General features: G+C 26.9%; 2 protein-coding genes across 2 annotated transcripts; both read right to left on the bottom strand.

Annotated features, from left to right (window-relative positions):
* Positions 1-4: 4 nt before the first annotated feature.
* Positions 5-4,751, bottom strand: LOC119676472 (retinal dehydrogenase 1-like). The gene is made up of 3 exons (XM_038087711.1): positions 4,533-4,751; positions 253-357; positions 5-109 (listed from the first exon to the last, which is right to left on the bottom strand). The coding sequence occupies exons 1-3, from the start codon at positions 4,566-4,568 to the stop codon at positions 5-7; spliced, it is 246 nt and encodes an 81-aa protein (XP_037943639.1). The 5' UTR covers positions 4,569-4,751.
* Positions 4,752-7,732: 2,981 nt separating this feature from the next.
* On the bottom strand, positions 7,733-8,841 carry LOC119676471 (leucine-rich melanocyte differentiation-associated protein-like). The gene is made up of 5 exons (XM_038087710.1): positions 8,714-8,841; positions 8,368-8,604; positions 8,156-8,304; positions 7,883-8,097; positions 7,733-7,821 (listed from the first exon to the last, which is right to left on the bottom strand). The coding sequence occupies exons 1-5, from the start codon at positions 8,759-8,761 to the stop codon at positions 7,733-7,735; spliced, it is 738 nt and encodes a 245-aa protein (XP_037943638.1). The 5' UTR covers positions 8,762-8,841.
* Positions 8,842-13,469: the final 4,628 nt, after the last annotated feature.

The following is a 13,469-nucleotide window of genomic DNA, read 5'->3' as shown; positions in this document are numbered from 1 at the left end:
TAGCTTACTTGTTCAACAACTCGGTACGTTGCAATGGACCCATTTTGCGCCATTCTGAATCTCGGTGGAATGCTTTTTTGGCTGCCTTTACAGCAATGTCAACATCGGCCTGGCAACAAAAGAAAGTTTACAATATTTTCTCTTCATTTTGTGATTTTAAGAATTCAAATTGATTGCAGTTAGTTTTTTTAAATTAATATACATTATAATTTTATTTTTAAACATATTGAGTGTTGATAATGTTTTATTTACCTTATCACCTTCAGCAACCTCAACGATTACTTTGCCAGTTGCTGGATTGATGGCTGCAAATTTTTTGCCTGAGACCGAATCAACAAATTCATTGTTGATAAAAAGCTAAAATTAAAATAAAAAATTTTTTATCAACAACAAAAATTAATAAAAAAAAATTATCATCAACAATAATTAATAAAAAAATGATTATTATTAGCAATAATTAAAAAAAAATTATTATCAACAATAATTAATTTTTTAAACAATTTATGATATGTTATATATGTCTTAGATTCTTATTGTTTTCTCTATTAAGATTTGTTTTTATTGTACAATAATTATATGTAGTCAATTATCAATTGGTTCTAATAGAAGAACCTCAACTGAGTCACTGACGCTCAATAATAATAGTCATTAATTAGTACAAATATTAAAGGAAGATTTATACTAGATTTAGTGTATAATTAGTTTACAATCGATTCTGAAGATGTCTAGTTTCCAAGAACGGTCGGGTCTACGTCCCGGAGCCACTCGTCACCTACGACGACCAAGTACCGTTCAACACCTCCCAAAGGGACTCCACAAGCAGGTCCCGGCGGCTAACAACAACAACAACAAGATGTTTACCGCAGAGTTTTAGGTCCACTACATACAGTGAAAGCTCCGATAAATGGATGTATTACAAACGAAAATCTCTATTAGCCTCAAAAACTGTTTGTATAAATGTATTTAATTATTAAGAGCTGAATTGATGAATGTTATTCGTATAAGAACTACATATATACCATAGATCGTAGTGCACTATCCTTTTTCTCCATGATTATATTATACATATGTATATACCAACGGAACAAGTAATTCTGTCAGGTTATAAGAACTGTTCATTTAAAAGGACGTATTTTGTAAGAAAAATAAAAGTTCGCTTCCTTTTTGGGAACTAAAACAGCGCTTCACGAGAGATGTTCTTTTTTGCGAACGTCTCTATCTAACAAAACATTTATTGAATACCGAAGTCCATCTGTTTTTGAGTTTTCTTCTATCTTCTGCTTCAATATAGGTTTTGCTGCAAGTCTTAAGGTTGTTAAGAACAGCTTTATTAATAAAACATAGCTTAATAGAACAGGTTAAAAGGGTTAACAATAGTATGCAGACTACTTATTGGAATAAATGGAACTGTTTGACAATATTATGCAGATCACTTATTGGAATTAAAGAAATTAGTGAGTAACATTATTTATTACTCATACATTATACATAAAAAGAAGTAGAAGTAAGCTTTAATAAAAAAAAAACAAACCATTAACTATCATCAAATATTCTATTTGATCAAATATCAGATCACAGATGAAATATACTATTAAAGAACATCTCTAGGATGATTAGGTGTTCTAATCCTAATTCTATCCTAATAAGACTACGGCATTATCATGTCTAAATTATTACAAATAAGTACCATTTCTGGTTCTTTTTCTTAGCAACCATTAGCAAACGTTTGCTTCAAACGTTTGCAATATTGATTAGGAGCTTGCACCAGCTTATTCTGTTTACTTGATGCATGTGTAATTAACGAAAAAAATGATCTGCATACAGCGAAAGCAAGAAGAAGCAAGTTTCGATTCACCCCACTTACCATCGCAGTTGCATGACGCCAGTGCAGAACGATCCGTTAAGGCGACATGCTATTGTGATTGAGAATCGCGTTTATGTATAAATTAAAATAATAAATTCAAATTTATTAATTGAACAATTACTATTTGAATATAAAGTGCAATTAAAATAAAATTAAAAATACATTAATTTTAATTATAACAAATAAAAATATAGTTTTTAAACATAATTTATTTTGATTAAATTTAATCATTAATGTTATTAACAATACGTGCAATATAATTGATTTGCTACTTTTCGGTTAATGATTTTCTATATATGAAATTAATATTTATAATTTGTTAAATTAATAAAATCATTTATTAACAGTGGTATTATTTATTGTTTTGTGTTTTGTGTGAATATTTTATATTTTTTATAAGTGAAAACAATTTTTATTGGCGTCGTTTATAAAAATAACTGTTAACAATTCCCTTAGTTCATTTTCAACATAGTTTGGGGCAGCGCAGCGGCAGAATTTTAAATGACAGTAAATATATGTGATGTTACTGTTAACAATACCCTTAGTTCATTTTCAACATAGTTTGGAGCAGCGCAGCGGCAGAATTTGAAATGACAATAAATTGCTAAATTAATAAATTCATTTATTAAAAGTGATATTATTTATTGTTTTGTGTGAATATTTTATATTTTTTATAAGTGAACCCAATTTTTATTGGCGTCGTTTATAAAGGTAACTGTTAACAATTCCCTTAGTTCATTTTCAACATAGTTTGGGGCAGCGCAGCGGCAGAATTTTAAATGACAGTAAATATATGTGATGTTACTGTTAACAATACCCTTAGTTCATTTTCAACATAGTTTGGAGCAGCGCAGCGGCAGAATTTGAAATGACAATACATATATGACGTTGCAGGTTATGGTAAGGTAAGTCATTAAATATTTTAAAATATATATTTAAAATTTATTTTTAATTTAATTATTATTAAAAATAATATTAATAACAATATTTTATTAATATTTTCATAAAAATAAATTATATTCATATATTTTATAAATAAATTAATTTAATGAATTATTTTATTGTCTGTTGTGAACATATTTTTGTATAACTGTGGTGAAAAATGAAATGCCAATTGTGGGGACATTGCAGTAGAGTATAGAACCAATTTGGTGCTAATATTGTTGCACTGTCTTAAGATCCTATAATCAAACGTCTTTCGATATTGTCGTTGTCTTTATAACAAACTGTTTCTCTTACATACTAAATTTACTTCCAAAGAGAAACTTCTAAAAAATTTTGTTAAATTTATTATAGAAGTTCTGGTTTTCAGAACCTTTAAAGGTTCAAAGTTTAAGTTTATATACATATCTCTGACTTGTATAAAATATTACAATTCTTTTGATATACATGCGAATACATATACCTACATATTATTCCATTTATTAAAAAACATATATTAGGCATATTTTGCAAAAAAAGAAATCGAAGGTTAATAGTTCGTTTTTATATACATATGTATCTATACTCTCTGAATTGTATTGTAAGTTTTCTAGTGCACATACAAACATATTCCTTATATTAATATTCTACTTGAGCTATTTATAAAATAAACAATGATTTCGCATAAATTTGCATACATTTATATCTATTCATATATTATATATATATATATATATATTCATGTGTATTTAACATAGAGCAATTTGCGTGGAGTAAACTATTCTCGCCAGATATGTATATATATAGATAACACTTTAAATATATATAATATCTTCTCAATGAGTAATGTCTCTTTCAAAACAGATGTCACCTATTATAATTCCATTAACTTAGATTTTATTTTATTTTTTAATTAATATTGTTACTTAAACCATATGTTTTCTAGTTTTTTTTTGCAATATAATATATTCATGTTTTTTCTTGAAAATATTTTCATTTATGTACATATGTATGTACATATATAAGATGTGTTTTTAATTGCAACTAATTGCCGTCTCATGAACTGATAAATAACTTTTATTTTCTTATATTTTTTTTTTTGATAAGGTAAACAGTTGTTTTTGGAATAAATTAAAGATTCAGGGTGTGTGATAAGCACACACATATATGTATGTATGTATGTTTGTATAAAAATATGTGGAAATAAATAATTTTATATATTTATTAAAACATATTTGAATATTATTTATTAAATTGCGTATATATATTATTACATATATAAGCAATTACAAATATATAACTATATAGATAGGCAAATATATTTTTATAAATACTATATAGTATTATTATATAGATACGCAAGTCATCTAAATATATTTTTAACTTGTCAATATTTGCAGAAAAATATTGTAAAATTACATTCTGGCATATACATACATACATATATATTAAATTATATATGTATAATTAATTGGTACCTAAAATTTATTTACACTCAACAAAAAAAATTATTTGTTGTTGATTTTCATAATCTTCTCAAGATAAGCGCTTAAAAATAGTTTAAAAAAATAATTTATTTGGTCGTAGCTGTAGTTTTTGTTTTTTTTTTTTTGGAATATATCACATCGACACACACATACATAAATAATAATTGAAATTTCGCAATTTTTATGTAATAAAAAATGTACATTTAATTTAATTGCATTTGTAAATTTGTTGTTGACATTCGCAAAAACTAAATTTTTACCTTTGTGTACTGAATTTCTTGATTTGGATTTGCCATTTTGCTGTTTTTCTCGTTCTTTCAATATGAATATCACAAAAAAAAAAAAAATCAAAGCACCTCACGAATTCCGCAAAATCAGACACTGAACCGCCAAAATCGCTGTCAACCGTCTAACTGAATCCGTGCAGAAAAGATCTGTTATTTTATAGAAAAGAGCTTTCTGCTATCAGTAAATTTGTTTTTGCCGGCCGGCATTAGGGTTTGCGTGAAGCTAGAAAGATTTTGATAGAGAAAGTAGTAGATTTAAGATACGGCAAATTTTTTAAAGAAATTAAATTTGAACACAATTTTAAAACTAAATGGATTAAAAACAATAATATGAAAATAAATCATATACATTATAGATATTATATAGTACTATATATGTATATATACATTATATATAATATGAAAATAATATAATAATAATTAAATTACAAAATTATGTACAATATATATGTATAATAGATATTATATATATACATTATATATATTAGACATCATTTATAACTCATATGACTATAGAATAATGTAGTCTACTTTTTAAGGATTATGTGTGTGTTTATTTATACAGTTTTTTTACATAATTTTATAAAATAATATATAGTTTCTCTACATAATTTTATGTAATAAATTTATATCATATATAAAATTATATATAATAATTTACTCTTTTTTTTAAAAGCTTGTCATCTCTTTAATAAAAAGTTTTTATTAAAAAGCGTTTTTTAGGTTTCTGTGTATATGTTTTAATATTGTTTTTAGAAACAACTGTTTTTATTCAAACATTAAGAACTTAAAATTAAAGTCTATTTAATAGAGTGATAAAAATAAATTAAAAGTCATTTTTGACATATTAACTTAAAATTTTTTTGTATAGTTTTCTTATTCAAAATTTGGTTTGTTTTATGTCTTCTTCTAATAAATTCTGAGTAATTTTTTTACTCTCTTCAAAAATCAAGAGTACCGATATTTGCACAATATTTAAAGAAATTAATCGAAATTTACCAATTAAAATGATAAAACGAAATTACATAAAATTGTGAGTTAATTAAAAGTCAATTAAGAGTAAATTAAAAGTAAATTAACAATAAATTTAAAATAACTTCAAAATAAACTAAAAGTGAAATAAAAATAAATACTCTTGAAGAAGGAAAAAATATTAGAGTATTGTTTTAATTGTTTATAAACTGATTTAATATCCTTGAATGAAACAGAGCAAAGTGTTCGATTTCTCTAAAACATTTATTGATAATATCAACAAAATAATTATTTTTCTAATAAATATTTTATAATATGAACAAGTTCACTTTGCAACTGCAGTAAAAGAATTCTATTTTTGTTAAAGTACTTTAAAGTATTGTGAAATTAAATTAATCTATTCTGATTTATTAATCTAAATATGATATGGAAATAATAGCAACAAAATTATTAAGAGTTGATTAAGTGGTACCATTGAATATTTGATAATCTTAAAGTTAAATGTTATTTAATATTGATAAAAAAAAATCTGTTAACAAATCGTTAAGCATTCTTAAGATTGCATAGTATGAATATTTTTAATGATAGCGAATGAAAGTGAAATTTAGAATAAAATTAATGATATATATTCTTCCGTATCTAACATGCAACGCCTTCTGATTGACTTATCTTAAAAGCAATAACATTTGTACAAAGAAGTAGTACAAATAAATTTTTAAATCAGTTTAATAATATATATAAAGCTTACAGTTATGGCAATTTTATCTTCAGCCGGGGAAAAAGTATATGTATGTAATGTATATATAATTACAATATTTATATATATAATAATTGGATTATCGTACCACAAACATAGTTTTATTAGCGCAACAAAATAAGAACAACTAAGAATATTTACCAAATGTCATTTGTCTTCTAGTGTTGCAATCTTGGACCTATTTATTTAATAGCTAAAGGTGCATCCACACCAAAGCCACACTAAAACGCTAAGTGATCTATATTCATGTATATGAATTAAGTTTCTGTTTTTGAATTTCGTATATATTTGTCATGATACTCTTATAAATATTGGGAAGGTTGTAATAATTTGTTCTGTATATTGGACAAACTATTTTTATATAATATAGCAAAACGGGATTGTATGTTATGGCATATTTAATTTCCATCTTAATAGATGTTTCTTCACAAAGTTAAAATAGCTACTTATTCTTACAAAGTTTTTATAATCATAGCTTTAATATAATCTTTAAATATTGGCGAGTCCAACGATTTTTAGTTTGGACATTCTTCCTTTTAACCAGAAACAAGACATTAAAAATTTGTTTCTATATTGGACACGAATAAGTTATAAGTATGACTTCTTGGATATCAAGATGTTGTTAGTAGTATATATTATAATTAAGTAAATTATAGAAATTTTGAAAGAGAAATTTTGATCTGTTTCAGTAGAATATGAGAGTTTTTACCAAAACAGTTCGAAATTTACTTTGAAGTGGGTAAGTACATATTTTATTATTTTAATACATATATTTTTATACCTACGTTTATATTTGATATAATTAATATATTTATATGATTTCTTTAAACTTTTCTTCATTAATAATTATAGTTAAAAAATACAGACTTTTATTTCACTTTCAAAAAATAAAACTAAACTAATGGAAGTAATAACTCTATTGTGATAAAATCAAAGCTGATAAAGAAATTGTTGAAAAAACCATTTAAAACTTTAAAGTCTATTTAAAATTGAAAAAAAAAATGAATAAATGATTTAATTCAGCTTAGATTTATTTTCAAATATTTTTAATTTATCATATTCTATTGTGAATGCACCATTTTACTATAAAAGCTTTTCAATGGTTTTTGGTTTGTGTCTGGGTTGTAAAATTTAAAACAGAAATTGCCATTCACAATAGTTAGGAATATTTTAAAATTTTTATCATTTCTTATAAATTTTTGTCTCTTTGTTACTAACGACTAAAAATTGGCTTATAAATTATAGTTAATATGTTTAGTTTTATTTTAAATATGGTAAACATAATTATATAATTAATATTGTTTACGCTGATAAAAATAAAATAAATCTTTTAGTCAAGAAAACAAAACCAAACAAATTAATAATTAATTACATTAATAATATTTTAATAATAAATAATAATATAACAATAATATCTTATACATAATAATTAAACAGTATTTAGTTACAAGTCATTATTTGATATAAATCTGTTTCCTTCAGAATTGGTGCCTTTATAGATGCACTCTGAAACAGATAGTTTTCTTATTGTACCTAGACGACACGATATAAATTATTTTTATAAATAAAATTATTTAATTAATAATTATCTTACCACAATGTTGTCCATTATTTTCATTGTTATAATTCGGTAATGGATGTAGAGTTTTACTTGGCAGAAATCCCTTCATTTTTGCCCACAACATTTTCGGTGTAAATGTCAAAATGCGTGCTTGTTCTTGTGCCAAATCACTTGGAGAAATATGACGTAGTTGCGCAGAAGAATGATCCAGGAATTTAAGTTTATTAAAAGAATTTAAAATCACAGTTCTTAAAAAAAACTATAATTACTATAAATTCAATTCAGTTAATATTAATTTTTTATTACCTATAATAATCGTATTCGTAGGAAATATTATGGCAAAATGGCATCAACTCTAAACCATCTGGACAAATGGGATTGCCATGCAAACTCAGGTACTCCAGGTTCGGAAATAGTGAACTTAAAATATTAACTGTTGTATGAAGATCACTGAACTATAAATGAATAAGAAATAAATTAATATTAATTCTTTCTTAGTGATATTCTTCCTTACTTACATCATTTTTATTTAATATCAAAACTCGAAGACTTTCCATCGGCTTCTTGAGTTGACGAAAATGGCCCTCATGCAAACGATTGCTATCCAATATCAGCACTTTAAGGCGATCGAAGCGATAAATCCAATCTAACTTCGAAATGCGGTTGCGACTGAGGTCAAGGTACTCGGTACAGCCACCGTAGCCGTTGATAACATCTGTTGGTACTGCTTCTAAGTGCTGCTGCGTTAAGTTGAGCTGCGACGTTTAAGTTCCATATTTAAAATATTTTCATATTAAATAATATTGAAGATGAGTTGGAGTGCGATAAGATAAAAATAGTAGGTGTTAAAGTATTGTCACTTGCCTCTTTGGTTGCCTCATTGTATATTCCTGCCCTCGCGTTTTGTTCCATTTTCTTTAAGATTTTTTTATTTTGAAGAAAATTATTTTATTCAAAATTGTTATTATTCTCACTACATACTATTGTTTTTTTGTGTTCTTGCTATTTATTTTTAAATATATTTTTGAAGTTACATTTTATTTATTTTTATAATTTATTGCAATGCACGTCTGACACTGATTGTTGTTGTTCTCATCTGCGATCTCGTTTAACCGAAAATGTTTACCACAAAAGTGACTTTAGCATTGTGGAGCTTTTCTTGCGGTTGGCTGGTTTTGCATGCTACAGTCGGCAGTGCTGACACTCACATGTGTTAATAATTGTTAGTTTTGTATTTTATGTAGTCAACTAATCATTAAAAACAAAAAAACATATTTAATATAAAAGTTAGTGGTGTATATAAAGTAAACAGTTAACTAACCTATTATTTGGTACGCTACTGTTAAAACCTATGCACATGGAAAATCTTAATTTTATTTTAATTCTAATTCAAATTTTTTTATTTTATAGTTGCAGTCATATATGAAAATCCGGAATATTCGGTAAAATTTTGTTTCGTTTTTTCAATTGTTGGGGTAGAACCATAAAGAGTTTTAAAATTTGATCTTTAAAGTCAAATGTGATGAAAGTGACCTTTTTTTCATATAAACTATTGTATTAATAGATTTGTTTTGAACAGTAGAAAATGCAAACATTAAAATTTTCGTATTTTTAATTTCATTAATACCCCGATTTGTGTCGTTAATTAGGACCAACAAATTGCAACTCAAATCGAAACAATGCAAATCGAATCACATTTCTCCACACATTTAATTAACACAAATATTCTGGTTTTTGACCACTAATTGATGGAGAATTACTCATTGAATATCGACAATGAGCCTTATTCAGCCTTATTTTGAATCAACATTTGGCAACATTCTTCTTTGATTCTGATTTCCTATCCAAATGGTTAGGAGGGACTCCAATTTTCCAATTAATGAATTTTCAGTTTTTGTTTGGCCTACAAATATATGACGGCTTTTTCATAGTCCTTTGTATTGTCCGCATTACAATAGTAAATTGTTCTTACAGTAGTTGGAGCTCAATTCAAAAGCAGGTTTCCCAATGTATGCAAGTTTTTCTCCAAGTTTAAAACGTTTAAAAATGTCTGACTTTTATTCCAAAAAAATAGGTTTCGCTTTTGACTCATTTTTATACTTCATAAAGCAGAAATTTACCTTTCCACATTTTACTTAAAAACTTAATGAATGTAAAAATCCTTTGAAAAACTGTGAAATGTATTAAAAACAACGCAAATCGAAAGACTACCGACGAAATTCGAAGCTAAAACTTGTTTTTTTTTGGCGACGCAATTCGAATCAATGGAAATCGGGGTGACGCAAATCGGTGTGTTAGTCTAATTGAATTTTTTGCGGACCATGCAGGAGTTTCGAGTATTGCCAAATACCCATTACCATCAGTGGTCTTTTTGGAAATATTTTTTATATTTATTTATAATTTTTTGAGACTGCAAGTAACAAGGGTTGAACTTGCATCCTTCAAATTGAACGTGCAATTTGAAGCTGAGAATCAATGTTAATTAGCCAACTGAACCATAGTCATACTTTACTTGAGTGTTTTAACTTGAAGGTTTACTAATTTATTGTAAAAGTTTATTATCAAATTAACAAAAATAATTACGATTAATTAATTCGATTATTCTACAGTAGATTTATGATTTTGTAATAATATAACACAGCAAGTGAATTTAATATATTTTACGTATTCATTAACAATTGCGTATTGTTTAGCGTGTAATAAAATTCTCTAATACCTGCATAAAGCAAAAGCTCTTAATAACGAACTTTTTGTTTATTTTGGCAACAAGTGTGTAAATTAATGTGATGATTTAAAAATGATTCATAGATGGCGCATCAATCAGTAGAGAGTTCGGAAAAATTTAAAATAGAAATTATAAATTTTTCTTACAAATTTTTTTTTTGAATATACCTTAAAAAATGTTATTGTGAAACTAAGAATAATAAAGAATTTTATAAAAGAAATTTTATTATACACGTTGCGTAGTGGTGTGTCTGGTCTTTTCGGTGTCCAACTCATACGGATACCTGGGCACAAAGACATCTCGACAATTGTTAAATAAAAGAAATTGCTAAAACAGTCAAGTTCTAGAAAAACGTTCAATAAGACTTGGTCTACTTTTTAATGCCTGTCAAAGCAGTGAACTTGCGGATGAGTAGCAAATTGTACTTCACTTCTTGTCTTTCATGTTCATCATTGCCTAAGAGCAGTTTCAAAGACTTGAAAGTCTATTTTCTAACGGACTTGACAGAGCCGTCATCTTTAGAAATTAGGGACATAGTCAAATTCATAAACTTGTTAGATTGTTTCTCTTCTACTTCTATTTAGATGGAGGGATATTGCCAAGTTATAAAAATTTGTCAAAATTTTTCTATCTAATTAGATGGAAAAGTCGGAGCTTCTCAAAGGAATGGCGTGAGTGCATTCGATTCTTGGGGATTTTAACTTTAAGGAGACTTTTTAGATATGGCGTATAATCAGCGTCTCATACATGGTATTACTATCGGCCGTTATTTGTGCTTAAGTGATTTTGGTTTGCAAAACCTTAGGTAGGATGAGTCTCTCAGAAAACCATAGATTAGGTACTATTTAATTATTAAATTTTTCTTGTTATCTGGGTTGTATAATGTTCATGGTCAAATTGAGTGATAAACACAGGATGTTTTACGAGTATCATTATTGAGATATTTATATATCTCAAGGGGAGAACGTACCATACATCAAGTAGCCCCACTGAAGTGATGGATTAGCTAAAGTATATCATGAAATGACTTGGGTTCTTTTCGTTCATTGATTCTTGTATGCCGTTATTGAGTTAAAGCTTACATGGCTTCAGTTCGCATAACTACATCTCTTGTTATTGCAAACAGCTCATTTAGCTTGAAATTGCCTGTCAAATCATCACCAACCCAATGGTATCCCAAGACAGTCATCGTTCTGCTTGACAGTCAGTGCTGGATTTGGCACAATATATGCACCGCTATCTCCTTTTCTTTTAAGCAGAGTTTCCAAGTGTCTTCCTCAACAAAACTTAGCTTTTTGAGGTGATACTTGAAGTTTCCATGTCCACAGTAATCATTGACGTCAGCAGACTTAGGCTGCACTTTTATCGCTTCATTGGCCAACGGATTTGGTATCATCTACAAATGCTCATCTCTCACTCCACCTGTTAAGTTGAAGTGAAGCTATCCACTTATCGACATAGGCTGCAGTCTATGCTGTAGCCCAATGGTATTCTGCGTTCCTAAGATAATTCTTCTTTAAATAATTTTAGAGTAGTAAGAATCTAAAATGTATGTGATGAGTTTTATTTAGCAACGTTAATAGTTTATCTATCAACTCTTCTTTCATTACATAAATGTATACCTCGTGATTTGTTTAACCTTTAAAAGGTTTTTTCTTATATTAATTGATGCTGTTTGGTACTATCTGTCTAATAATTTTAGGTAAGCCTAGCCGAGGTATGTCTGTTATACATAAAGTATTATATGCTATGTTGTCATATATTTTCTTTAACTATTGTTATTTGTTTAAAGAAATGTATTAAATACATTTAAAAAAATATAATTAAAAAATAGTTATCTGTAAAGTATCGGTCATTGTTCTGTTAACATTTTATTCCCAGTTATGGATGCAAACCCAAAACGAAATAAGAGAAACCTCGTTTGTCGGTCTGTCATACTTGAATCCTTCAAATCTTTGTCGGACTTCTTTAATGTTACATTGACTTTAGATCCGAAATAGTTCAGCAAGATGTTATTGTAGTTTATCTAACTGACGGAAATGTATCCAGAGATTCATTGGAAACTATCAAGTGTTATTTATTTACTTTATATATAAAAAGCGTTAAAAGTTATTATGCAAATAACTGTGATTTAGTTAACTCATTCAAGTTTCTCACGTTCAAAAAGTAACTTGAATATTGCACAAAATTCAATCAAAGCTAACAAACAAAAAAATTTATAAAAAAGCGTATAAAAAATCCTTCAAAGTTATAAAAATAAAACTGCAAGTAATCCGAGATACCAAAGTAACTTTGAAATACCCAAGCAGAAAAAATAGATTTTTAATTGCCATTGAAAATTGAACGATATGCGAAATATGCTATTGACAGTCAAATTAACAAGCAAAAAAAAACAAATAAAATAAAAAATTTATGAAAAAGCACAGAAATGTTTAAAATTGTATTTACAATGATGGTTAATTGCACAGATACAAGATACAAGATACAAACGAGATCATTACAAGCGATTTGTAATTGAACACTAAGTGAAGAAAAAAAATCTGCATTAAGCATGAAATGCATACCACAAGTATTAAGATAAAAAACTCTTGTAATTGCAAGATATTTGCGTTTGATAAAGTATCTATAATTAAAATTAAAGTATCTGTAATGAATATATTCCCGAAATATTTCTGATGGATTTTTTAGTGGTTCATATTTGAGTTTAGAGTGTTTTCAAGTTTCCAACATCAATGGCCTTTTCAAATATTTTTTTTTAAAACATAATTCATATATATTTTTTTTTAACTACCAGGAATTAGAAGGAATGTCAGAACGGAATTATTCTTTATAAAAATATCTTAGCCTTGCTCGACGTCAATGATTTCGAGCAGCCTCTTATACTGGGCATAGGCT

This window comes from Teleopsis dalmanni, chromosome 2 (assembly GCF_002237135.1).
Source record: "Teleopsis dalmanni isolate 2A chromosome 2, ASM223713v2, whole genome shotgun sequence".
In the NCBI taxonomy this organism is placed as follows: Eukaryota; Metazoa; Arthropoda; class Insecta; order Diptera; family Diopsidae; genus Teleopsis; species Teleopsis dalmanni.
This window is presented reverse-complemented; position numbering and strand designations above follow the sequence as displayed.

Excerpts from the sequence above, each read along its gene's own strand:
- LOC119676472 (XM_038087711.1), bottom strand. The coding sequence starts at position 4,568 with ATGGCAAATCCAAATCAAGAAATTCAGTACACAAAG. Across the intron at positions 358-4,532 it reads AAGAAATTCAGTACACAAAG|CTTTTTATCAACAATGAATT; the intron begins GTAAAAATTTAG and ends TTTTAATTTTAG. Across the intron at positions 110-252 it reads AGGTTGCTGAAGGTGATAAG|GCCGATGTTGACATTGCTGT; the intron begins GTAAATAAAACA and ends TTTTGTTGCCAG.
- LOC119676471 (XM_038087710.1), bottom strand. The coding sequence starts at position 8,761 with ATGGAACAAAACGCGAGGGCAGGAATATACAATGAGGCAACCAAAGAG. Across the intron at positions 8,605-8,713 it reads ACAATGAGGCAACCAAAGAG|CTCAACTTAACGCAGCAGCA; the intron begins GCAAGTGACAAT and ends TAAACGTCGCAG. Across the intron at positions 8,098-8,155 it reads TACGAATACGATTATTATAG|AACTGTGATTTTAAATTCTT; the intron begins GTAATAAAAAAT and ends GTTTTTTTTAAG.